A 27667-nucleotide genomic window follows, 5' to 3' on the forward strand; every position below is an offset into this window, starting at 1 on the left:
TCATTTGCTGCTGGTTTAACTCCTTGCACCAATGTGAGCAAACTCCTGTCTCTTTGAAAGTGTAGGGCTAGGGCTGGGATAGGAAAGCTGCCTTCTGAGTGGCTGCCAGTCCCCCCAGCAGACTGCCCAGCATATTGGGTGACTCCAGATCAAATTGCTTCCACGTAATATGGAATAGGTTCTGAATATTTCCTGCATGGCCCCTAGTCCTGTGGAAGTTAAAACTACAGGAACAGATATCAGGAAGCTTTGTTTGCCACTTTACTTTCATCTAAGTGAGGAATGGGCAGCTGCTTCAGAGTTTCTGTGCTCTTTGTTCTGTATTAGCTGAGAAAATGAGGACAGAGCAGGTGAATCTAAAATAGAACTACTTGCAATATCTGGCAGAAATATTCAAATTAAAATTCCTGTAGCATGCTATATTTTTGTCTTCTAGGGAAACGTGATCCAGCTGGTGACCTGCAGGTCAAGTCAAACCTGTGGGGCACTTGTTAACTGTTACCTTCTCTTTGGAGGAAACCAAGAAGGGGTTTCCACTGCGTATGCTGCCATAGTAACTGAATGCTTTCTGTTGTGCATAGTGTGTGTCTGCGGTCTGAGGCAGTTTGTGTTGGTGCAAAGGAGAAACAAAGCCATTCTTCTGCTCTATATATGTGGCATGCTGCTAAGCCTGGAAGCTGTGACTTCTCTTTCTCTGTGATTGCTGTATCTGTCATCCAACTGTGTAGCCATGGACTGCAGCTCATGAAGTACTTAAATATTTTTAATTGGATATTTTTCCATGATTATCTCGTGAGTTATATTATCGAATTGGCCAGTGCTTAAAAACATGTTTGTGTGTGACTCCGAAAATTACGTGCAGGCTCCCATTGAGTAAAAGTACCGTATAAACGAATGGTAGCAAGAAGTGGGGGTTGTGAAGAGAGATGTAGAGGCCAAAGAAATGAAAATTGTGAATGATTTCCTTAAAAGGAGCTGCTGACATCTGAAAAACAAAGTCCTGTAATTAGGGTTTGGCTGTGTGCTTGCTCTGCTCTTAATGTGCCTGAGTGCCTTGGCACAGACCTGCTGGTGGCTGTATCTGCAACATGGAGAAGGCTTTTTTTCAGCAGAAGTTGAGAAAATACAGGCAATAGAACTTGTAGGGCAGTTTAGAGTCCTTCTGAGCTCTTTCAGATAGATATGTCATCGTCTTATTCACTGTTTGAAATTTGGGGGGAGTTATTTAATGTGCAAAGACTGAAGTGGACAACAAAATTAGGGATTTTTACCTTTTGAAATTGATTTTAAAGTTAATCTTTTTCCTCTGTCAAGCATATTCTTAAGATGGAATCTTGAGCATCAGATTGAGTCTTGTTCTTGTTTACTTTTAGATGCCTGCCTTAGATGTCAAGCTGAAAACAAACAAGAAGATTGTGTTGGTATGTAGTGATTTCATTCGCTTGTTTTTAAGTTGAAGCTTCTCTCAATAGGGTGCATTTCCATGTTTGAAGGGAATACTGAGCTTATTAATGCTCAGAATCAAAGTGCTGTTTTGTTATACAGTGTGTCATCTCTTTACGTTAGTAATACTTTACAGTTGATTTTTTGAGCACTACTAAATTAGTGTTAGTGCCAGGCATGCTGTGTGGAGCAGGATGCTTTCACGTTTGCAGTGTCAACACACACACGGCCATGAGGTTTGGGTTCTCATCCTGGCTGTAACTGAGTAGAGGATAACGCACGCCTTTGAAGTGGGCGAAGGAAGGGCTCCTTTTTTCTTCTGGGATGTGTGCCAGAGGGTGCGATGGTCATATCCAGAAGATTCTATTCTCAAATAAATTCTTGACTGTATTAAAAATGATATTTTTCTCAGTGTTGATTCAGACGCAGCTGATTCAGACATTATTGCTTGATTTTCTTCAGTTTTCATTTGAAAAAACGTAATCGCTTGAATTTGCTATAATGCTGTTTAATCATGAGCATACTTTACACTGCTTGCCAGCATATGCAAAAGCAAATTGTATCTCAATTCTGATATATTTAAATCGGAAACAGTGAAAATTGTCTCATATTGTTTGCTTTAAATCTTTAAGTCAACTCTTAAGCTGGTGGTGAAGCCTTCCACGCCATTATTCTTTCTGCTTTGAAGTGTATTGTCTCAAAGTTAATTCACTGTTGTTTCTGATGATTGTTTTAACCAGAACAGGAATTTCCTGTTTCAGTTGCCTTGCTAAGGGGCTTCCTAAGTGTCCTGTTTAAAATAGGGGAAAGCAACACATAAACTGCAGCGCTCCTTTGGTTGGAACTCCTATATTTCATTAAGGAAAATGTGAGCTAGTAAGGGAAAAAACAGCAACTGATATTTATGAGTACATGGGCAGCATGTAACCATTTTGTTTGCTTTGAAGAAGTTATAGCCCATGAATAACTTCTGATTTATTTTGCCAGTGTAGCTGTTTTGAGGCTATATGCAGTGTCAAATGCTCTTCCTTGATTTCGCACAGTTTAAATGCAGCATTTCAGATGAGAATTTGGTAGCATTCTCTTGTATGATAGTAAGAAGTATCAGTAGCGCATTGGTGATGTTTTTGAACGTGACAGTCAAAATGAAGCACTTACCCAGGGCAGAATTGCTACTCGGATCTGTTCCAGACACTTTATGCAGGAAGGTGAGAATACACATGTGAGAGGGTGTGTGACAGAGAACTGAGAAGTGTTGTCAGAATGACAGCAATCAGCCAGACTCAGTGATGACACATTTTGTCTTTTTAAAGGTTTTATAAGTTTGCAGTGGTCTTAAACGTCTGAGAAGAATAGCTTGGACCTTGCTGTGAGTGTTGATCTCTGGACATCTGAGCATGACTAGAACGTGTTCTTTCTTCTCTTTCAGTGGTTTGGGGAGAATGCAATCATTCCTTCCACAATTGCTGCATGTCGTTGTGGGTGAAACAGAATAATCGTTGTCCCCTCTGCCAGCAGGACTGGGTAGTCCAGAGAATAGGCAAATGAAAACACCCCAAGTTTTCTGTTGGACTCGTGGGAGTTGTGTGTATCTTACGCCACGCGCTCATACAGAAGAGTGGAACGTCTCAATCATGGCATGATGTATTCAGTTTATCTGCTATAGGGAACAGTGTGGTTTTGCTGTGTGCTCTTTGCTGTACTGGGAAGCAGTGGTGAGTCTTATTGCAGGTATTTCCACAGGTGAAGAAAGAGAGGCACTGCATTAATAAATGTGTCTGTTAAGATTTGAGTGCTAACTATATCAAGAGCATGTGGTGGTGCAGATTATATGCCAAATACAGTTCATGTAATGTTTCTACTTAGAGCAATGAATTAATTTGAAAAGGAGACCTTTCTATTAAATCCGATATGCTGTATAATTTAGTGTCTGATAAATTATTTTTGTTTTGGATAAATACTTTGTTTTCTAAATAATACTGTATACAAAAACACAAGTGTTTTAGTAACTATTTTGTTTTTTAATCTAAAATGAGTAGTTTGTGGACAACACTAGCATTCTCATGTAGGCTTTCTTTATGGCTTAAGAAAATTAGTTGCATCTCTGAAGTCTGTTGCTGTTTAATATTCTACATGTTTTCTGCAGTCGTACTTACTAAAATTTAACCACATCTATGATTTAAATTTATGTTTCTTTTAAAGTTCATGGACACAAGTACTTCTAATCCAGAAATTTTTGGTATGGAGACACACACTGGATATCAATTTAGTCGTGTTGTAAACCGTGTTGCTGGTTAGCTGTCTAATATGGAAAACAAAAACAACCATTTTAATGTCCCAAGGAAAGCAGGTACCAATTAAATCTAGGAAAATAATGTTAAATTGTGCTTTCACCAGAATTCATTTACAGAAATTTCTTCATTGTTATTTTATTGGATTACATGTTTGGTTTGGGATGTAAGAGAAAGTATTGTTTCACTGCTGTGGAAATCCTCAATATATCATTTTTTTAATAGGATCAGACCTGTGATTTTTCCTGTGCGCATTTAAGTGCTTTACCCTCAATATCTGAAGTAATTACTATTAATCTGAACGTATGTTTTGTTGGTTTTTTAAATATATGTATGTAACAGAGAGATTGAGTTACTGTTTCTAAGTCTGTAACGAATTCAGACTTAATAAAATGGCTAATAAACTCGGGTGGAATTCTTTTTTATTCTTTTTTACTTAAATTGAGATTAATTAATAACATTTAAGATTAATTTGTTTCTCGCAGATGTATTTCTATTTAGTTCTGCTTGAGTACATTTAAAGAGAATGATCTCCATTGTATAAAGTAGTTCCAATGGCAGTCTTTGATTTTTGTCACCCACTTCCGTGCGGATTGGTTGTAATTCTAAAATGTTTTGTATGTTTTAAATACGGCTATTGCATTACTGCCAGTGTGTCACACTCGTTGTTGCCATCTCAGGAGATGTCTTTCCTAACATTTAAATAGCAGTAGTAATGAAGTGCCTACAGCGTTTGCGTTGTTGTGGAGTATTTTGTCTTCATCTTTTCTATTTCTGTAAAGACGTTCTTCCTAAAATAATATCTTCTTACATACGGAAATAATTTACTACTTGTTTTTCTCTGCCAGAATTTGGTCACAGGTTCCATCCCCTAAAATATCTTCACTTTTTTCTAATCCCACCAGAGAACTTTTTCCTTCATTTTACTTGGATTTATGGGACCATATGGACAACAGCAGAGTAATTTTCACCCTGCTTTCTGTTCACGTGTCACATACGTGTCACTAATAGCTGAGAATCATAATTGCAGAAGAATCTGCTTAATACTGTTCTCCTCTGTTTAATAAATGCTGGGTAGATTTGGACAATTTCAGCAAATCTAGCTGGAGTCTTCTCAGGAGTGACTGGAATAACAAATACGTGTGCAAAGATGATATTGTTTCACTTTGATGTTTTTTTAAGTGACTTTGTTTTACAGAAACATTGTATGTTGCTGTGTACGTTCTATAGAAATCAAGAAAGATTCTAATTAATAGAGCAGAATTCTTTTTGAAGCTGTAAATGTGCCTTTCTTGTGCAGGTAGCATAAACATTGTGTGTTTTCTTGATTTGCTTTGATGTGGTCAGTTGCTGGTGTGGGCTGAAGTTCAGCCCGGTTACCAGTCGTACAACTTGTCTGAGTTTGGGCAAAGGTGGCATTTTGCTAAAGACCCTGCTGAAGTTTAGGACCTGAAATTAAAGGTGTTTTTTTTTTTTTTCCTACCTCCTTTCTTTTTGGTTCTGAGGCTATTACAAACGTGTTGCTGTGGACACCTTTTTCAGAACAATCACTCACTGAATTTGATATTATTTCCTCTATTTTTTTTCAGTCTTCCTTGCTCTGCTAGTTGCATTATTCAGCCCTTTATGTAACCTGCTCCTGCCCCATGCACGCATTCAACTGGCAGAATTAGACATGCTAAGCAAGCAAGGGTGTCGAATACTCTGCTGTGGAGTACACAGCTTTCTCACACGTGTAGTTTGCAATGGATGATTCTTTCAACCACACACAGAAAAGCACTCACTTCTATAATGCCATTTTGTAGAGAATAAGCATGAATTACGTGTCAAATGGATTCAACACAGACAGGATTAAGCAGATAAAAGCAAATTTATACTTGTATAGTAGAGTGACTGAAAGCAGCCAAGAAGGGCTTACCAGTTTTTGTAATAATTTTGAGAAGTGCTTGTTGTTACTTGATGTTAAGTATCTGGGATTCAACCCTTCAACTTTCTCCAGTCACAAAAGTGGAAAGAAAAAAGAAGAAAAGGAAACTCTTTGAGTAGTTTCTCCTCAGTTCTGCTGGAAAAATCGTGGAATTGCTTCACCTGTTCCTGTAATACTTATGTCTAAAAACTGTTTTCAGAAACCGAATCACAAGACTCCACAGCAGAAGAGGGACTAACAGATGCCATACAGGAATTTTTTCTTTCAGATAAAGATGGGGCATAGACTTCCTGGTGGGTAACCCAGTGAGCGTAGTCCAGTGGATTTTGGCTTCACTTGGTTATAATCAGCTTTGTGCTTTTGTTGATGCTGCCTCAGCCATGCACTACTGCCACCTTGTCTCCTTGTCATACTGCCACTTGTCATCATAAGACAAGCTCAGCAGGAAAGTAAAGAGAGGCCACAGTATCATATGGAATGTCTTGGCAAGATTTGGCCAGTCATTTGAAGTGTGTTTTTCCTTTTTCTGTGGATAGGAAATGAGCTCACAACTCCATGCTGCTTCATATGTAGGGATCATTATTTTTAGAGCAGCGGCAGATCTGAGCCTCTGCATGTAATCCGCTTTCTGTTCCTTCAGATGGAGTGGCATGAGGCATCAAGGTCTGCAGGAATATCTGTGGAGCTCAGAGTTATTGCTGTTGAGTGTAACTTGAATTTGGAAGTGAGGCAGCTCAAAGCTCTGAATGGTATGAAAATTAGAAGCTCAGGGACTGATAGCATTCAGTATGTCAAGAGCAAGGGTGGCAAGAGGCTTCTCTTGACTGTGTTTGGTGTGCCTCTGGGTTTGGACTGTGCAGTTTGTGTTACAAATGGCAATAATTGCATGTTCTCAGCAGCCAGCATGTGCCTACAGAGGGGATTGTGGTACATCTATCAGGGTCCATTCTGTGAAACAGCAGCTGAACTGAGTCTGTTTGGTGCCGCCAGTGAGATGGTTTGTGTAGGGTGTCATCCTTCAGCTATAGATAGCAAACTCAAGCTCCTTACAGAGAAACCTCTTACCAGTCACTTTCCACAAATGGTGCGTGTACCTAAAGGTACTTAGTGAAAATCCTTGAGAGGTATTTAATGCAAAAGCAGTTAGTCTCTCTGGTGCATTTGAGAAACGTGCACACGCCACTAGCAGGAAGGAGTGCAGGGCAGCCACAGCTCAGCTCTTGGGCCAGTGACTGATTTTGTCTAGCCAGGCTCTGCCACCCCAAGAGCTTGCCAAGATGTGTGACATGGGGGGGCTCGACAACCTGATTGCCAACACAGCCTATCTGCAGGCCAGGAAGAGTGGAGAAGGAGACACCAAGGAGATGCAGAAGAGACGTAAGAGCCTCTCACTGCCCAAGATTGATCAGTGTGGAGAGGTTAGGCAGTCCATTGCTGCTGACTACGAGAGCATCTGTGAACAGCAGCCCATTGGCAAGAGATTCTTCAGAGACTTCTTAGAGACAGTTCCAGAAAATTTGGTAGCTAGGGATTTCTTGGATGAGGTGTCAAACTGGGAGTTGGCAGAGGACAACATCAAGAGCAGTACCATGGAGAATATTATCACCAACTTTCTTAAGACAGGCTCCAAAAGTTATTTGTCTTTCATGAGCTCTGACTTGGTCAGCAAATGCCAGGCAGCCACTGAGAAAGACTATGAGAATGTTATACAGCTGGCTAGAGATGAAACCAAACTCTTCCTTCAAGGCAAGCCCTTCCAAGACTTCCAGACTAGCCCCTTCTACGACAAATTCCTCCAATGGAAAGTTTTTGAGAAGCAGCCAGTAACTGATAAATACTTCTATGAGTTCCGAGTGCTGGGCAAAGGTGGCTTTGGAGAGGTAAGAGCTGTACCTTTACAAAAATGGGTCATCTCTCCCCTTTTGAGATAAGCAGGTGGGTTTGAAAAATGAACTTGGTAATGAATTTAAAGACATTCTGAAGTTTTGCAGAACTTCAGCCTCCAGGTTGTCCATTTCTCAGAAATTCACTTTATCTGTGCTCTCATATTGAAGCCTGTTACTGAAGAGCTGCCCTAAAAATTTTGTATTCTGCATCTGTGTTACTAAAGATGCAGGCTTCTATACAAAAGCTGACATGACTGTCTATACAGTTAATCATTAGTCTTTTCCTTGGCACTGTTTTGGCCTGTGCTAATTTGTATACTTGCAGATAATTCTTACATACAGTTTAAGGAATATCACAGGTCAAGTTCTGTTTCCAAAAAATTCTGAATAAGATTAACTTTTCTGAGAAGGAAGAGAGATGCAAACTGTACTTACTGCTTATTGTGATGGTCAGAGAATGAATCCTTCTTTGTTTTAATGAATCATACAGTTCTGTTGTTGGAGTCCTCAGGATCTTTCCACAGTTGTATACCAGTTCTGAATAGAACAGATTGTATGCTTGCTTTTTCCTTACTTCCTCTGCTAATATACCCAGCCATGCAAGTTAGCATCAGCACCTACTAATAGGCATTTGTGATTCCTCAGTTTCTGCCTATTACTGCTCTTGATATTTCAGTCTGTATGTGTAACAGTGCTTCTTTACTTTTCCATGTGCATCTTGTTTCTAGGTTTGTGCCATTCAGGTGAAAAATACTGGCAAGATGTATGCCTGCAAAAAACTAGATAAGAAAAGGTTGAAAAAGAAAAGTGGAGAGAAGATGGCGCTACTGGAGAAAGAAATCCTGGAGAAGGTCAACAGCCCTTTCATAGTCACATTAGCTTATGCCTATGAGAGCAAAACTCATCTGTGTCTTGTCATGAGCCTCATGAATGGAGGTGATCTGAAATATCACATCTACAATGTAGGACAAAGGGGCTTAGAATTGAACAGGGTCATTTATTACTCAGCGCAGATCACCTGTGGGATTCTGCATCTTCATTCCATCAAGATCATTTACCGGGACATGAAACCGGAAAACGTCCTCCTGGATGATAACGGAAACTGCAGACTGTCTGATCTTGGATTGGCAGTGCAAGTCAAAGAGGGAAAATCCATCACTCAGAGGGTGAGTAGAAATTCATTGAACATGGGCAGTGGGAAAGCAAGCTGTTCTATTTCTAATGCGTTGAGTCCAAGACTTAATTCCCCAGGATTTGTTGCTTGCTAAAGACCTTACGTGGTCATTTCATTCTAAGAGACAGGCGGTAAGAAGATTTGGTTAATTATGTCTCTGGACTCTATATGTAGTAAAGCAACTTCTCTTACACAAAAGCAGAAGAATCAAGTTCATCTGTTGTTTCTGTTAAGATAAACACTTGAACCACTGATATTAGAGATGCTAACGCGGCCTAAGTAATAGTGTGTAGTCTGGGATTTAACCGATGACTTGTTTGCATAGTGAAAATCAGTTAGAGATGAGTCCCGTTCTCAGTTTTTGTTCCTAAAAGATTCTGAGATCTCAGATTTCTCCTGAGTGGTGGTACTGATTGTATTGTGGGTGTTCGTGGTGCTGCACAATAAACAATTGAATCCTCCCCCTACAGATTCATTCCTGAAAAAATCAGCAGACTCAATGGGAGTTTGAAAATGTGCATGCCTGTGTGTATGTGTAGGAAGACAGAGAAAGATAACCAACTGGTTTTTACTGTGTGAATTTCTGTGCAGCACCTCAGCTGTTCCTGTGGTCACCCCAGTCCCTATTTACAACAGTATCACAAGGTTTACATGGGAAAGATGTACTCCTGAAATTAAAAAATTGTATTTATCCTGAAGTGTCTTGACCTTAAAGATGTATATTATGAGTGATTGTGTCTGAAGTACACGGAGAATGTGAAGAAATTGAAGCAACGTTATGAACTGCAGTAATTATACTCCCCACATCTTTAAAGTGCTGTAAAAATTCAGTAGCATGGAGAGGACCTGCTAGTAAGTTTTTCCATCATGTTTGAGGTACACACATCTTTTTGTGTTGTCAGTTCATGCAGTAATTTGTACTTGGAAGGATAGATTTTCTTTTGACAATTAAAATAATGTTATTGTTTTTAGTTGTCAGTCAAAGATAATACAGAAACTGATGTTTTAAATAGGAGATTTTAAAATGAAGCTGCATAGTTTTAGATATGAAAATGCAGTTTCAGTGGCAGCTAGGACAGATTTTCAAGTAGAAATTGTGTGCAGTGGTACTGTTTTGTTTATGAAGATGGCATTTTGATCAGAGAGCCCAAAGTATATTTGATCTATGAGGCTTTGTGAATTACAGTTGCATACATTTATTATGGTCAAAATATATTTTTGTCCAGGGGCAATGTTTACTACTTGGAAATGTGTGGGCTTTGGTAAAAGAAGAAAAAAATGTATTTAGAAATGTGTAACCTCTTGTATTCATTACAATACAATCTCAAAAGCATTAGTGGGCAACATAATTGTTCCTTCTTGCTTTCCATGGAAAAGACATGGGATTGTTCTGTTGCTGGTCACTGGTTTTAGTAGCAGCGCTCACCTCTCTTTGGACGCTAAGTTAGAGTATGAACTGCAGTGGATATACTCTGCAATTGCAGCATGTTAAAAGGAATTTCTGCTGCAGGCAGCTTTGTTTTCTTTTTGTTGGGAACATGAAATACGAGGGAGATTATGATTAATTTTTTTTTCATTATGTGTTGTAATTAGGAGAAAGTTGAAGTTACTGCTGCAAAATATGAATTGGTAATTACTTATGTTTATAGCAGTGTTGAACACAGGAAGTTCTGAATACACCTTTACAAAATTTAGTGCATGTATCAAAATAAAAATGGTGCTGTTAAATTAATTTGGTTACTAATTGCATTACATTCTGGTCTAACACGGAGGGAGTTCTTATCTCCTAGGAAGCTTTTTGAGTGTGACTCCCAAATCATCAGTTCTTTAAAAGCCTTAAGAGAACATATTGTTATAGGCACCTTTGGTTTCAAGGCAGATTTTTGAATATAATCAGTTGCACCATTTTCTGGACACAGTTTTATAAGGGCAGATAAGCTAAGGCAGAATTTCTGCCTGTTCCTCCTGGGCAAATCTGTGTTGTGCCCCAGGTACGACTGCAGGGCCAACCATCAGAAGGCAGATTCCACATTCTGGGTGACAGTTTGACCTGACGAGGCAAATAACTTTCAGTCACTAGTCATAAGGAAAACTCTACTGACCAATACCTTTTTTTTTAATTTCAATTTATTCATTTGAAAAGCATCCTTCTGTTTTGACGGGATGCTGTAATAGCCTGGACTTCATTCATACCTCTGGCATTTAAAAGCATTTCTGACTTTAATGCCTTGTAACCATCTTTTATGAGGTGGTTCTTCAGTATACTAGAAGTACAGTTATATTGCACGATGAGAATAAAATCTAACTCTGCTTTAACCATATTCATAAATCATTCTACTGCCTCAGAGTAGTCAGCAAGTAGCACAGTACAGTACAAAGCTGTGGTTTAGCACTGCAGTACAGCTGGTGGTGATGGATTTTCATTCGTTTGGAAGAATTTTACTTAGCCAGCCTTACACATCTTAATGAAGATTTGTGATTATTTGTTGTAAAGAAGGGAGATATTTTTTTTCTTCAAAAAGTGTCTGTTGTGTTCTTCCTGTAAGATGATGCATTCAAAAACAAGTTGGAGTCGTCTTCTGTCTAATGAAATTTTGCAAACTTGTTTGATCTTCCATTTCATTTTTTTCATCACAGAAATTTCAGTAGCATCAGCATGTTTTGCTGAAGTGTTGTTTCAGGAGAAGAAATATAACATGCTTTCTGGGTCATATTTTAATAGTTCACTCCCACAGAACTGTTTTCCGCAGTGCGATATCCCATTACTCAGTAAAGCTGCTTTTATCATGAGACTGTATTCATTCAGGGTGCGGATCCTGCTTTAGTCTCTTATCCTTAAAACAAGAGGAAAATGGTGACTCTTTAAGACCACTTTCCTCCAGTTTGGTTTCTGTAGATAGGAGCTAAATCATGCTTAAATTGAAGTAACTCGTGTTTTTTCAGCAGCCAAAAAACTTTTCTCCCCGGTGCCTAGGGTTGTCTTCCTAGGTGCTGATCTTTTCCTAACATCTCCAGTTCTTCAGTTGTTCAGTGACTCTTCCTTGTAAATAAGCAGAGTAAAATGGAAGACTTCTATGCCTTCTGCATATCAGCAGGAGCTAAGTAAATGCTCACTTGATTCAATTTTCTTCTTGATTACTCTAAAAATGGGATAGTGACCTATATTCTTTCTATGGTGCTTGTAATATTTCTTCTAATAAAATTCTTTAAATGATACATTACTTGAGTAAAAACCTTGTGTGCGTTTTTTTATAATTCGTTTGAAGATATAAATGGGAAAACTCAGTTTTCAGTAACTACATTTGCCTATATCTTCCTTCCTGGAATAGTCTGCTCTTCTACAAAATTGAGTTTGGAAGAAATAAAGGTCAGATCATTTTAATACTTTTCTAGATCAAATCAGCAAAATGGGGAGATCTTGTCCCTACATTTTTGTGCACCTGAACTCAGCTGGGATTTTATGAAGATTTGAGCACCACTCCTCTATTGACTCAGGTGCACTTGCTTGCAGGTGACTAGATCTTCAAGGCAGCATTGCAGAGCACCCTGAAATGCACTGATTGTCTGGTTTTAAATCTGATCACTTGTTCAGCTGTGTGCATTCAAAGTGGACATTGATCTAAGACACCTGCTTGATAAACATTCATCTCTGTGCGTTTAACTGTACCTCGGCTGTTGTGAAAATACCTCCTAACACATCATAAGTAGTGAATCAAAGTAGCAGTTTTCTGCTCTCTGCCTTTTTTTCATTGCTATTTGCTATATATTCTGAAGTAGAAAGATGTGAATAATTTCATTGCTCCTCATGCAGGGTTGAGTAGTATATAACACGTGAGTTTATTTGAGCGTTTTCTTTATTCTATTCCAGATTTTAAAAAATACAATATTTCCATGCATTCTGAAAATTCAGCATACTTCTCATTAGTGTAGAAACCATTAGAAGATAAATTTGCTTCACCTTCAAATCATCAAAAGAATTCCTGCTGTCTCATGTACAAATACATACCATCCATGTATGGGCTGGAGGATCCATAAATCTCCTTTGTAAATCTTGTTAGGTGATTAGGTTGTCATGGGGCACCAGTGATAGACTTGTCAATGTGTTCCTGTTTCAGACATTTTCAAGTTTTCAGTGAAAATTTCAGTGAAACTGTAGTGTTTCTGCATTGTTTACCAGGCAAAGATTATATTCTCTGTGCATGGAAATGTTCCATGAGTTTTAGGTCAAGTCTTCTTATACTTTAATGTTTAATTATGCTACAGAGAAACTATTTCCTATATCATTATTTAAAGCTTAACATAATTGAAGAAGGAGCTCTGGTGTCCTTTCTGTATGTACTCCATTTGGGAAACACCTATACAAACTGTCTGTAACTGTAATGCATAAAATTGTCCTACTTTCAGAAGCAGAAGTTTTTAAAGAGTTTATTGGATACCCAGCCTTAGTTTTCCCCCTCTCCTCTCAGGTACGTGCATGAACCTTTGTTGTCTACCTAGAAATGTATATATGCTCACTTAGTCAGGCAGAGTTGTTACTGACAGCTCTGAAAACAAACTCTTTGCCAGAGTCAATAAAATTATTCAGGACATTAGGAAATATCATCATGACTTTTCATACAAGTGTGCCTGGAACATCTGTTCTGACGTATTGATCATATAGTGTATAAAGCTGGATTGTGTGATAAAATTACTCCCTTTTTGTATGTTGACATGCTTTTTCTTAAGTTGAAATGGACTACTAAGAGAAATGGAGAGCCTTTGAAGTTGCTTTTACACAAGCAAGATGTTTTTGTCTAGCTGTGTACTCATTTGACTACCATATGCAGGTCATCAGTGCAAATACACTTACTTGAGGTTTTCTTGAGTCTTGTCTGAGAAACTGTAATGTTCATAGGGTGGATATTAAGGTGTTGGGTTTTTTTCCCATTATGAGCAAGATAATTTCTTCAAGAGCTTGCTAAATGCTTATGACTGATTTGGAGTTAGTTCTTTTTGCATGAGATGACAAGGAGGAGTCTCCATCTCTCACACCATTTTTTTCTGTTTGAACAGTGTGACTGAGCATGCTTTTTTGGAGGTCTGTACAACTTTTTCTCATTATACGTCTTGAAATGCGCGTGTCAGAGTCAAATGCTCCTGCCCTTGTCCAAAGGATTTGGACAAGGTATTTAATTTCCTGAGAATGTGAGAAAAGAGCAAGCATTTTTCTTCTCTATAGTATATTGTATATTCAGTATATCCAGTTGTGAAGGGCTCGGTTCCATTTTTTTTCAGAAGTCAGTGCATATTTGCTATTCATTTTGGAACAGACTTTCTGCCCTTACTGGGTTTTGCACAAAGCAACTGTTGCATGTAAGTTCTGAAGTCCTTTGGTGAAGGTGTGTAGGATCCAGGGAGGCTGAATACAGGAAAAAAATCAGCATAAAATAAAACAAGATAAAAATATTTTTATAGTATTAATAAAAATGCATTCATATCTTCAGAGGTTTCAGGCTTCTTCATGGTCTTCCTGTGCTATGTTTTATATATTTGAAGGACATGATAATATTTTTATAGTAAAAACATGTTTTGGTTAAAATCTTACTCAAAATGTCCTTTTGCCCTCCTGTATGTTTGTTTATTATAAGATTCTGTTTCTTAGGAAAACAAAAGGAATTCTATTTAGATGTTCCTGAAACTTGCAGCTTAATTTCAGGACAGTTGAGAAATGGAGAGGAGGGTTCAGAGCTGCAAAATGAAAAATAACGAAGCGTTTCTGCAGCTGCCCTCTGGTCCTTGTCACATTATCTTCTTATTAGATAAAGTTCCATAAAAATTTCTTTCTTCAAGCTTTAAAAAAATGGCAGCTCTTCATTTGTTCAGAATTAACAACCGTTGCTGTGATCTTACACTTTCAAAACCGCCATACAGCTGATGTAATTTGAAGTATCACAAATACGACTGATTGTATTTATCTGGAGGGACTTTGTTCTTAAAAAATTCTGTAATCACAGTTGTTACGAAGTGTATTACCATGATACTTTTGCTTCTTTTTTTTCTCTGAAATGTGCACTTTTCAGAATGGGATCTTACCACTGTGGCTGCTGTTGTCACTTGAGAACAAAAATGATTTTGTGAGAACTTTCTGCATCCTGCGCTTTCTGGAAGTAGCAGAAAGGATATTGTATCATCTAAAATGACAAGAATGTGGTGTGTCCCATGCAGATAATTTTCCTGCACAAGGCGTGCTACCTGCCAGGCATAGCTTTCCTTTCTGGGAAAAGCTATCAGGGTCTTTTTGAAACACAGCATCCAGGCTCTTTGCGTGACTTTGAACCTCTTTCTTCATTCAGTTTCATCTGATGGTTAATAAATACTGCAGTATGTTCTGTGAAAAAACAAGAGATGAGATTCCTTGTGAAGTTTCTAAAGCTGGTAGAAAGCTTAATTAAACTCTCTGATGATGAGAATGCTATGTAAGTGCTAAAACGGCTGTTTAATTTTAGCCAATGGTCTCTTTAATTAAATCATATAGTAATGATTTATTTTAGTCAATGATGTGCATTTTTTGGGGTAAGAAATGCAACATTTGGCTGATGAAGTTTATCTTTAAGTTGTTCATTTGACAGCTCTGACCAAAGGGAGTAGCAGGGACTGTAAGCTGTAGGCTGGGGAGGTTTAGTGCTTCTGCTCATATGGGGCCATGTGTGCATTTCCACGTGCTATGAGGAGTGTTCCAAGTAACAAACATTATTCTGTATTCTTGCACTGACTTGGCTATGTGGGCCAAGCCTTCCTGGACTCATTTGTAGAGGTGGTTGAAGTCCTGTGGATTTCAATGACAGCAGCCATTTGGGGTTGCTGTCATTTGTTGCTTAACCCAGAGGCTGTGCCTTGTGGGAGGCTGCTACCTGTGCCTTGCAGCCCTGTTCTTCCATCGTGCAGATACTGAACATAATGTTTGTGATGTCCTCTCTCTGAGAAAGCCACCTATGCCTCATGCTGCATGAGCTTGAATTAGAAAGAGCTTCATAAAATATATATGGAGCTAAGTGGATGGAATGTTTCTCATTTTTAATATTGTTTATATAATCAGCAGTCGTTAAAAAATAAAAGCATACCCATCTCTGAAAAGCAGTATTATTTGCACATTATAGATGGGAAATGATTACCAGAAATTGAAAGAGAAACAGCATAGCACAAAATTAGAAGGAAAATTGTGTCACAGGAATAATAAAGAACCCTAGTAATGGTTGTATACTATTTGTGTAGTTAGGGGGACGGTACCAAATGTTCTGCCTGTCCCGTATGCTCAATCCCTATAATGTCTGACTGCTTCACTATCTGTAAAAGCATGTATTTTCTGATGGCACTTATCAGGATAGATAGGTTAGTTGGTTTGACAGTGGGGATCTGAGGCACAGATCATGATGTACGTGTGGTCACACAGGGAGCCCGAGGGGAGATGCTGTTGAGTCCAGAGATACAGTTGGTGTCCAGTGAGCAGCTGTCCTTCCTCAAGCCGTTATTCCTTTCGTTTGCATACAGCATGAAGCGGAACTGAAGAACATGCTGTAATTGTGTCTACTTTCTCCTGCTGTGTTTGAGCACAGGAAAAGCCTATCACAAGGCTTTCTCTTTCACTTGAACAACTTATGGTGATGACATCAATGATCACTGTCATACAAGCTTAAATTAGTGAAAAATGGTCACGGACTTTTTTTTCCACTTCAGTTAGTGACTTTGATCCCGGAGATAAATTCTGTTTCTTTTTTTCCTATTATGTTGCAGAAATCAGATTTTCTCCCATTTTGGTTTTAACTGGATTTTGTTAAGACAGACAAACTTTCCCAGCTAAAATTCTGTCCCTCTGTGGAAATGATGGAAAAATCTTCAGTGTTGAATTTCACGTGAACCTGTGGGATTCACGGACTTCTAAGTTCTCATGAAGTTTTCATCATTATTTTTTCCTGGTTCTCTGAACAGACTTCTTTGTGTTCTTCTGAGCCAGAAGCCCATCAATTTGTCTGAAAGTTAATGGAGTCTTTCCTTTTGCTAAGCATTAACAATATGTTGAGGTCTTTGCTCAGTGAGACTTTTCAGAGGTGCAGTTTGTGCTAATTAGATTGAATTTTATGTTCTATTAAAAGGTAGCTGCCTAGTCATTTGGTCAGCTGGCTCGTTACTGCGTCAACATGTAGTAAGAAAGTGTGGAGGAACTCTTTGTGCCTAATTCTCCTCTCAGTGACTCTGGGGGGAAAAACGAACGTTGCAAAGGGAATGGCAGAAGAACATCAGTCGTTCTCTGCTCCTCAGGCCCATTAAGTTAAGTGCAGAGGAGAATTTTCTGTGGTCGGTCACTTCATTCCTGCAGGGTGTGTTCAGGCAGTGCTGAAGGAGCAGAGGAACAGCTGGAGGAGAGAACAAAGCTGTCAGTGGCACCCCTTGGAGGAAGGATGGACAGAGCCCCAGGAAACAGCTGATGGAGCTAAACTCAGCTTGTTTTTTTCCTCTGTTCAACAGTTCTTGTGCCATGGCAAACAAAGGACAGACGTTCTGATTTGCTATACTGTTTGCTTTGTGATATCAATTGAATTTGTTTTGCAGAGATCTGTGGGAAAAGCTAGAGGGATCTAAATCCCGTTTCTCCCCATTTGCCTGTTTCTGTGATAATGAAAACTCTAGGCAGCTCTGTTTCTTTCTTCACTGTATTTTTAAGAAGCTGGGATAGTTGTTCAGAATACTTTCCCTTCTTGGGACAGTAACTGAATAGGATGTAGGGGCAGAAGCTGCACTGTGCGCCATGTTCTGCTGGCAGCCCAAATACCCTCGGCTGTACTGGGAACCCAGTGCACTTAGTGCTTCTCAGGATCACATCTTGTCTTGTTCAAAGGCTATAATTATGTGGCCTTTTAAAAATTTATACAGAATCACATTTCACTAAAGAAACAAGGTATCCTTTCAGATGACTCAATTCCACTGTGTCCTGTCAAACCGCACTAAAAGCAACAATTACACCTAACAAAATTTCTTTGCTAATGTATCTAAGGACATCACTTGGTCATTACATTTTAGATGATTACTGAAATCTTGCCTTTTGGGCTATTTCCAAGGTGGAGAAGTTGAGAGAAGTAGATCATTTAATCCTTGTCAAAAACAAGTAAATTAAAATTTATTTAACAGAAAAATATTTTTGCATTTCAGACAGTGTATGCAAATAAAGCATTCTGCTCACCATAACAAAAGATTGTGCTAGATGGAGAGTAAGCAAAAAATGGCCAGTGTTGCACTGACTGAACTTGGAAAAGCTGTGTGCATTTGCAGTGGCATATGATTCTGCCTTCTGTGGGATATTATAAATGGCTTTGTCTCCTAGTGAGAGTTGTACAGCTTGACAGCTCCATTCGCTAGGCTGAGAACATATTTCTTTCATACCTGCCTAAATAAACCTTTCCTGAGTCATTGAGGCTGTCCTTCATGCTACCGGAGGATCTCTTTTCCTTGTAAGATAGTAAGAGTTTTGACATCTTGTTCTAGTAATGGTTACTGCAGGGATGTGAGGTTGTAGCTTCCTTCCAATGCATCTACTCCTCAAAGATACAAGTAGGTCTTCATTTAAAAGGTTTATTTTCTTTCAGTTCCACGGATTGAATAATTTCTGTGTTCCTTGTTCTGCATTTAAATACTTAGGGTTTTATCAACTTGCTTCCTAAAAGAAATATTTTGCCAAAACTCTGCATTTTGAGCTAGTGGCAAAGGACTAAAATTTAAGCTCTTTTCTTCCTTTTTTTTTTTCATATTACTTAAAAAAAAAAAGAAAGAAAAGAAAAAAAATGTTGAGATGTATTTCTGTCCACTTAAAGATCACTGATCAGTACTTTGGAAATGTCTCTGTTTCTAGTGGATTTTCTTTGGATTTTCTTTATTTTATTTTCATTTTAGGGGTCATGAGATTATACTAGATTGCTTTTTCTCAGTCTGTTCCTTTGCTATTAATCCTAGAATTAGCAATAATCTTCAGGATGGAGAGAAATTTATTTTAAATTTAGGTTCAAGTTTTTATGACTTCGTGAGAAAAACAGCTCACCTGGAATAGTTTGACATATCAGAGGAACAAGATTTATTTCAAGGTTTCTCTTGAGTTGGGTCAGCTCAATAACAGCTCAGAAGATTTCAGTGATACCAAATTTGAAGTTTAATTTTTGTTCACACTCTAACCCATCCACCATCCTAAAGGAAAACTTTTGTTGATCCATCCCTGTTTTCAATCAAATTGTTCTCATCCAGTGTTTTAGTCTATATGCTCTTGCTGTCTGTTTTTCTAAGGATTATGTCAAATCACAGTGTTCTGTACAGTGTGACTTACTGAAGGCTGCATTGGAAGACACATATGGAAGAGATGGATCTTACTTGGCACCTGTTTCTTCTGAAAAGCCAACTGGGAAAGAAAGGAGAGGCAGTCTGGGAGGGAGCTCTCTTGAGACACCTTGCTGGCCACAGGGTGACATGCTGATTTTTAAATGACACATTTATCCAGTTTCTGTATGATGATGCTTACTGGCAGCAAAGCAGTGACTTGTCAGAATGTGCTGTCAGGGCACCTTTTAATGATGCTGTGATCCATCAGTTGTTCAAGGCGTTAGTGCCCTAAAACCAGCTCCATCTCAGTAAAACTAAGAACGTTTATTGCTTCCCAGAAGAAGAAGCAAAAATATTCCAGAAGTGTAATCAATGTCTGTGTTCTCTAATGCACAGTGAGTTGTCCCCATCCTTTTGTACCAACATTTCTCATCTGTTCTCAGCCCCTCCACTTCCTTCCAAGTTTCTTTATCTTCAGCCAGATGGGCAGGGCTTCTGCGTATTGGAGCACTTCTCCTTTCTGTGTGCAAAGTAATCGCACATAAAAATTGAATGCTGTCAGGATATCTCTCAGTGTTAACTTAGATTAATCCAATGCAAACAGTATAAATTATGTGAGGAATGACTTGGGCTGCTGTCATGGCTCCATTGAACTTCTGTGGTTTTACTGGAGGAGGTAACAGTTCACTTCTAATCCTTCCTTTTGTTTTCAACCTGGCTGATATTTTTGGTTTTATTTTTTCTCATTTCACTTCTATATGTCAATCAAATTATATCTCTAAAAAATGTAACTTCATGGAGACACTACTGACTATAGCATATATGCCATCGTGTGAACTGGCAAGAGCTGAAGTTCATAGTGAGACATGACTTGTAAACTAAAATTCATCTGTAGGGCTTTTATTCTTTTCACAAACATAGTTTTCCCAGATGAGCTCTAGTTTTAGTTATATCTTTCTCACTCCGTTTTGCTTCAGAGTGAATCTGTGTCACTTAACTGTGTTCTGGTGGTAGTAATGATGACCATCTTGAGTACATCTGGGGGGATTTTGCACAAGCATTGTATTTTCATTTCAAGTGGTAATACTACTAAAGTTCAAATAACTTCTGACGTAGTTATCAGCATTAGCTGAATCTGGTAAATACATGAAGTAAGGTCTAGAATTAGATGTGGTAGAGTCAGTTGAGAGAATGCTTTGACTGAAATTTCATATACTGAGTGATGCAACAGTGCATCAGAAACTGTATAGAGCGGCTTACCTCCCCTTCCGTCCCAGGTAGATCAGCTTACTGAAGAGGCAGCAAGAGCTGTTTTGAATACTGTGGAGTCTGTCCCCCAGCTGGGAATGTGCCGGTCTGTGCTTGAGAGAAGGCAGACAAATTCCTCTCTCAAGGAGCGGTCAGCACTTCTTTTGGAGGCTTGATTAGACCTTTCCTTTATTCAGAGCTTTTTCCAGTCAAGCAATAAGAACTAGTTTTTTCACCTAAATGTAAGTAATGTACTAATTCCAATTATCTTTGGTTTACTTTCATACAATGGTTTTAAGAGTTTCTCTTGGCCCTTGATAGTCATAGTTCCTTGCAGAAGACAGCAGGGAATGTGACTGATAACTTCCCACCACAGCTTGGCTGCCGGCTCCAGAATGTTCTCACTGGCAAGAATCCCCTCGTTGGAGCAGAGTTGCAACCACTCAACAGGGAAAACCACTGAACAGCAGAAAATAGCCTGATTTTCATCCTTCTTCAGTCTTTTCAAAATGATTGTATTGTATTGTCTTTGCAAGCCAAAACTAGTAACGTTCTTCAGCAGGAAAAAAGTTAAGATGAAAGAAGACAGATAAAGATTAATTTTAAAAGACACCCCTTTATGCAGAAATTGTATAGACATTTCACCTTTGAAGAATGCATTTAAAAGTTTTTCCATAGGCTAAGATGTTTAAGGCCAGAAATAGTCCATGTGCTAAAATAGTTCCTCCTCAGTTTCTAGATACAAAACCAACCTATCATTTGTATTACTAATATTTTTTAAATTGTAGAGTATTTAATCTTTGTATTTTATCTTTGTAATCTTTGTATTTCATTATTGACATTGTGTAATAAATCTGTCCGTATGTTTGCTGTAGGCTGGGACAAATGGTTATATGGCTCCAGAAATCCTGAAGGAAGAAAGTTACAGCTATCCTGTGGACTGGTTTGCTATGGGATGTAGTATTTATGAGATGATTGCTGGGCGAACACCATTCAAGAATTTCAAAGAAAAGGTCGATAAGGATGAGGTTAAACGAAGAACTCTGGAAGATGAAGTGAAATTTGAACATGCCAACTTTACAGAGGAAACAAAAGATATTTGCCGACTGTTTTTGGCTAAGAAACCAGAGAATCGTTTAGGAAGCAGGTATGCCTTATTTCTCACATTCAGAAAAAAAGCTGTATTAATGCCACAAATAATAATATTTTACACAAAATTAGGCTAGATCTACCCTTTCTACAGAGTACTGAATTTTCTCCTTCATTTCCAGGAAGAGGTGGAAGTTTTTGAAGATAAAATGGGAATAAAGAGTGTTCTTGCAATACTGTAATTGTCCATCTCTACTCCAGACTATTCACAGGAGTTTTTTTGTTGGTATTTTGAGGGGTCAAACTCTGTGCAGTTCTGGGAGCTGGGAGTGGCCCCTTTCTCTTGCATCTTCTTTCCTAAAGGCAGAGGGTATTTATGTAGATACCTGAATCTATGCTAATGTAGGCTAAATGCAGAGTCTCTGGCTATATCACTTACAGGAATGATGTGGGCAGAAATCCAGATCTGCAGTACAGATTTTCTGTCCTGCAGATGCCTAACTTACAAGGCTGCGTCATTGGCTTCTTACTGAAGAGACCATTTTCTTTACTCAATTGCTTTTAAAAAATCTTGTAGAGGTCCCTGGTTTTTCTGACTCATTCCAGGAACAAATGAGAGAAAAAGAATATTGGGCACACATAAGAGTGGTTTTTGGGACTTTAGCGATAGCTTTGAGTTGATGAATACTGATGGATTTGTCCCTGACTTAGCAGTTTGGTCAAGTTATTTCTACAAGTCTGAAGCAAAAGCAGCAACAAATTGTTCACTTAAAGTAACCACATTCCCTTAGCCAAACTACAGTTATTCTGCCTGTTTACTGTTGCATTAATTCTGAGCAGTATCAGAAATGTGCAGGGATAAATAATTGCACGGGTCGTTTTTAAGGTACTGCCTTTCAAAATATTGTTATTGAGATGTGTTGTAAAAATGTTTGGCTTTTACCGTGTCTGGTCATGACAGAATAAAAGCCTTTATGTACGCCTTAAATAGGGAGATACTATTCAGGACAGCTCATCCTTATGTAAAGATTAGCACTGTAATTCTAATAAGGACAATAAGACCTTGGGTTATCTACATAAGTGCCTGTTGCATAAGTTAAAGCTGCTCAAGGACAGCTTTAATTTGTACACCTGACCTTTTAAAATACCTCACTTTTTTATTGAAGACTTAATTTGGTTAACTGAGGAAATAACGTAACACTTTCTGTGCTCCAGCTTTTTGGGATTGACATCTCTGCAGCCCACGTCTTCCTGTATGTACAGTGATTTTCTTTTTTTGTGGAGGAATACAAAACTGACAGAGTTTGGATGAGCTCATTTGTTCTTTCTTCTAAGTTATATAAACATGCAATTCACAGAGGAAGAGCTCAAATTCATCTGCAGCCAGTTGGAAGATGCCTCAGTTGGTTCCAGTAGATGGCGTTCCTGTAGCTTCATGTTTTTAAACTTTTTACGTTTCTAGTGGTGATAGAAAATACATCAGGAAGAAAAACACCATAGCAATCCAACTGGAGCCTTCCCCAACATCTAATGCTTTTTGGTTTATGTTACAGAAATGAGAAGCAAAATAAAGTGAAATTTTTGTGAGTACATCTGTCTAATAGGATTGTCGGCACTATTAGCTCTCTGGTGTCACAGGGCACTAATTAATCTGAGCAGCAGCTCTAATGCCCTACAGGCTAACAGCAAATGTAAATAAATCACATCAAGCTCGAGAGCTGTACAGGTACATGGTATTATCACTGGCTAGTTAAGCTAGAAGTTCATTTTGCAAGATTATGCAGAGGCCGTTATCTCTGTTGGCTTAATCTATACTTTAATAATTATCTTCATATAACTCATTTGGATTGAAAATGTCATTATTTCATTGGGCAGAGTACCAGGATGGCAGCATCTATTGTTCTTTAGGCTGTATCTTACCACTGTGGTCATGGTGGAGTACAGTTCTTAGTGGCTTATGGTGACTTTCTCAGAGGAACCAGGCAGCAGACGCACAGAATTATGGTTTTCTAAGGGAATTGAAAAAGGCAGCTGGCAGTTTCATCTCATCTGTGCCTCATTTCAACCAGGGCAGGCCAGAAGCACAGCAGGGAGGTTTATTAGGAAATGGCAGTAGTGGCAAGCCAGAGAAGCTGTTTTGTAAACATATTATAAGGTCCTAAAGATTTTTTGTGGTCATGAAGATCTGCTGCTTGTGCATGGCGGTTCTTTACATCTACAGTGATAAAAAGATTAAGATTTGCATTACATCTTGTTCATAGAGCATTCTCTAGAAATGCATAAGGGCTTAAATGTTTTTTGCTAAGTATTTTTGTAAGGAAATGGAGAAAGACAAAAAGGAACAATAGCAACTATTATTTGCTGAAATTAAGAAAAAAAACATTTGTTTACATTATCATTTTAAGACCCATGAATAAAAAAAAAAAAAGAAAAAGAAAACAACTACATAGGCATGAAAAAAGTAAAGTGATCTACCCTGCTCCTCTTTTAGCTGTAATTCTAAATACAGACTTTGTGTGACTTGGTGTTAGAGTTACATTATGGGCAAGATGCAAATCTAAAGCTGTGATCATTGATCATGCTTTAATAACCATACATTTGAGGCTCAGATTATTCTTAGACTCATAGGCAGGCTTGTAGGACATGCTACAGTTAAAGAATTCGCTGTTTCTGTTACATCAAAAGTCATCCCTGAGGTCTCCAGTTACTCTTTTTAAAGTGTACCTAAATACATGTATTTACAGTGTCTGGATTTTATTCTTGGTTCTAAAGATACTTTAAAAAAATTGTTTGTGACAGAGGTGTGCATACTCTTGCTGATGCCGTAATTTATGAGTCCCTTTGCTCATCTATAAGAGTAGTTCAATTAACTGACTCACTAAAGCCACTTAACTGGGCTTTGCAGACTACTTTTAATGTAAATGCATAGTTGCTTTAAATTAAGAGAACAAATGCCATTTGTCAGTTTCCTGTTCAGACTGTTTTTCATTAGTTAGTGCCTAGATGTGTTAAACTAGACTGGATTTTACTAGATATTCTTATCCTTTTAAGTCCAGAGCCAACCGCTGGACTTTTCGTTGTTGACCAATCAGTCCAATACTTCCTATCCTCCGCTTGCAATCTCTTCAGCTCTGGTTAAAGTGTATCTTTGGATGTGGGTATCTCAGTGTACTGCCAGAAGCAGCGCTGCTGCTCTTGCGTGGCACCTTGCCCAGACTAATTTACCTTGAGAGGTAGAGAAATGAATAATGAGATCGGGATGTTTTTGGCTGCCTAGTTGTGCTTACACTGTTCAGTGCAACGCTGTTTGACTATGCTTGAGCTGTGTGTGATTGCATTGCTTTGTATATATTTAATGTATCCTTAATTTAAGATGCTCTCATGTATACAACACAGAGACAACTGTATCTGCTGGAGAGCAAAATACTGCAGTAATTAACAATCTTTTGCTTTATTGCAGAAATGAAGATGACGACCCAAGAAAACATAGCTTCTTCAAAACAATAAATTTCCACAGGCTAGAGGCAAACCTTATTGACCCTCCATTTGTGCCAGATCCATCAGTTGTCTATGCCAAAGATGTTGCAGACATTGCTGATTTCTCTGAAATACGAGGAATAGAGTTTGATGACAAAGACAAGAAGTTCTTCAAAAAATTTGCAACTGGTGCTGTCCCTATACCCTGGCAGGAGGAAATCATTGAAACTGGACTGTTTGAAGAACTGAACGATCCTAACAGAGTAGATTCTGGCGGATATGCAAATGGAGGTGAAGCTAAGTCAGGAGTTTGTTTGTTGTTGTAAATATCAGATTGTTACCAAAAAGATTAGAATCAACCGCAGAACTTTCCATATTGTGACACTGCTTCAGAAATTCAGTGCATCTGTTTAAGAAGAACTAATCAGTGTAATATGGCATTGACAGGCTATGTAGACCACAAGCTGTATTGACCGTATTATTTTCCTTTGTCCTAGCAAGGGAGATAATACTTTTGTTTTACTGGAGACTTAATCAAGGTGGACTGTATTTCTCTAAGGAACTTAGAATGATAGAAATTCTGAAATACAAAAAGCAGTCATAGAGAGAAGAGGCATCTCCTTTGGAATGTTACTGACTCTACTACTTTGAATACAATAATTTATTGACTTTCTGTCTATTTTCTTGTCATTTCTACTAATGTTTCCTCTTTGTTCTACAGTTTTCAGGACATACTTTTTAATTTTCAGGTAATATTAGAACATGGACTCAAAAATGGTCAAACTTGGATGCTTATTGGTTAGCCAGTCTGTCTTGTTTTCCTAATTTCTCTTAGATTTTTGGTTGGTTTGATTGTCATTAAATGTAAAAGAAGGCTTTACAGGTGGCTGTAAAGTGGGACCTTCAGGATCAAATTGTTTCAAAGCTGATTTTAACAAAGTGTAGAGAAGAGTGCACCAATTTAATTGGATAAAACATTTATTAAGCATGTTATGTATTTATAAGTGAATATCCATTCTTTTTGACAATCAATTTCAACCTTTTATTAGATTTCCTGATAATAATTCTGTATTTTGCTGATAAATTAAACTACGAATAGACTAAAGCAATTTGTAACCGGATCTCTACAAAAGAAATGTATTTTCATATAATACAAACATTCACTCACAAATATAGAATATATATATCCGCGTTGACACCTTCATCTTCAGCTGCTCAATGATTCTTATGCAAGTTTTGAGGCATCTTTTTGTTTTTTAATTTTATTACAATCTACGTAGAATTAATTGGAAGCATTTAAATGAATGCTTGCTAATGTTGAAGTCTGTTATTTGTGAACCACATCTTATTGTTTTCTTTGGTAAGAAGATAATAGGCGGTAGTGTTTTTCTAACAACTTCTAAATTTGATTATGTATGTTATTTACTGTCATCCATCTTGCTATAGTTTCCATTGACTAAAGAGGAATTAGAAACTGCTCTGTTTGAGTCCTAGAGGCTGCTAATACTTTTTTCTATTTTTCATAGAGAAACGTCCTCCTCGGTTTCAACTATCTATTTTGTATAGACACTGTGCTATTCAGAAAGAGGGGTAACAATAGATAAGCTGTCTTCTATAATTATATCTGTTGTGCAAACATAGCTTCTTTGATTATTAATAATTGAATACCTCATTCCAAATGGTGCAATAAAAAAAATTCTTTAGTATTAAATATTTCAAGTGCTTTAGTCTAAATAGCTAAATAATGTGTTGGAAATACTTTGTGTTGTTCTTCATTTTCTATAGAGAGGATTAAGCTGAAAAAGAATTGTTCCTTTCTTTCCTTTTAAATTTGCTTTTCCAGTGTTTTATATTTATATTTTTCAAATGAAAAAAAAAAAAAACAAACCACATGAAAAAGAGTGTTATTTAGCATCAGTGGATAATTCTGTTCACGGATTGTTGTGAATCTGTCATTGTCTGCCTTTGGGAGGGAGACTTTCTGTAAAATGGTGTAAAAGGAAATAAGCTGAATTCTGACTTGGAGTTTTAATTGAGAAGGATGATCCTGGAAGATTGTGAAAATCATAGGAGGTTGAGAGGAGAGAGAGCCATGTGGATCTATCAGGGTGGTCTTAAGCTAAAATATTTATTAATTTAAGAAACTCAGGCAGAAAATTTGATTATGTATACATTTGAACAACAGCAGTGTTACTACAGCTAGGAGAGGCCTAAGAGTGCTAGTGGCGTAGAGCATCAGGCTTGTGTCCTGAACTGCTTTCTGTCTCACAGCCATACAGATGCCACTTCACAACTTCTCTAAGGCCACAAACCAGCGCTCTGAATTGGCCGTAGTTTTTCTAGCACATAGATGACTTTTTCAGTATACAGATGTTCCCATATGGAAAGAAGTTATGTATAGACAGAATCAGAATTTAATGTGATGTTAGTCGTAAATCCTCTGTGATACCAAATGTTGCAAGTCTATGGTTTTCAAAATATATTGCAACAAACTGAGGTTTGTGAATGCAGGATATCATCTGTGCATGACATTTTGTTACTTAGTTTTTAACAGTTGTAGTGTCAATAAATCCCAGCAACATCTTTATTAGTGAGCTGTAATGTTAAGTGTTCCGTGAATCACTGGGAGAAGCACATCAGTAGTTTGATAATGCACCATTTGGCACTGTATTCCAGAAAAGAAAATGAGTTAGTTTGACATTATTGCTTTTCATTTTCTGCAATTCTCTATTTCAGAACATGGACAATTTGTATTTGCACTGTGAAGAGGTGGATCAGAACAGATGTTAAAAAT

The 27667-nt window shown here is 38.0% G+C and overlaps 1 protein-coding gene across 2 annotated transcripts; it reads left to right on the forward strand.

Moving 5' to 3' along the window:
- Positions 1-260: 260 nt before the first annotated feature.
- GRK7 (G protein-coupled receptor kinase 7) lies at positions 261-27350 on the forward strand. Of its 2 annotated transcripts, none has more exons than XM_031555101.1 (6): positions 261-350; positions 1374-1421; positions 2873-7541; positions 8276-8713; positions 21183-21454; positions 24857-27350. In XM_031555101.1, exons 3-6 carry the CDS (start codon positions 6939-6941, stop codon positions 25197-25199), a joined length of 1656 nt encoding a protein of 551 aa, XP_031410961.1. In that variant the 5' UTR covers positions 261-350; positions 1374-1421; positions 2873-6938; the 3' UTR covers positions 25200-27350. The 2 variants fall into 2 exon arrangements, with proteins under 2 accessions (XP_031410961.1, XP_003209128.1); XM_003209080.4 differs by lacking the exon at positions 261-350 and adding an exon at positions 421-749.
- Positions 27351-27667: the final 317 nt, after the last annotated feature.

The sequence above is a fragment of the Meleagris gallopavo genome, chromosome 11 (genome assembly GCF_000146605.3).
Source record: "Meleagris gallopavo isolate NT-WF06-2002-E0010 breed Aviagen turkey brand Nicholas breeding stock chromosome 11, Turkey_5.1, whole genome shotgun sequence".
In the NCBI taxonomy this organism is placed as follows: Eukaryota; Metazoa; Chordata; class Aves; order Galliformes; family Phasianidae; genus Meleagris; species Meleagris gallopavo.

Coding starts and splice junctions, on each gene's coding strand:
- GRK7 (XM_031555101.1), top strand. CDS start 6,939: ATGTGTGACATGGGGGGGCTCGACAACCTGATTGCCAACACAGCCTAT. Junction 7,542..8,275: donor GCAAAGGTGGCTTTGGAGAG/GTAAGAGCTGTA, acceptor TCTTGTTTCTAG/GTTTGTGCCATTCAGGTGAA. Junction 21,455..24,856: donor GAGAATCGTTTAGGAAGCAG/GTATGCCTTATT, acceptor GCTTTATTGCAG/AAATGAAGATGACGACCCAA.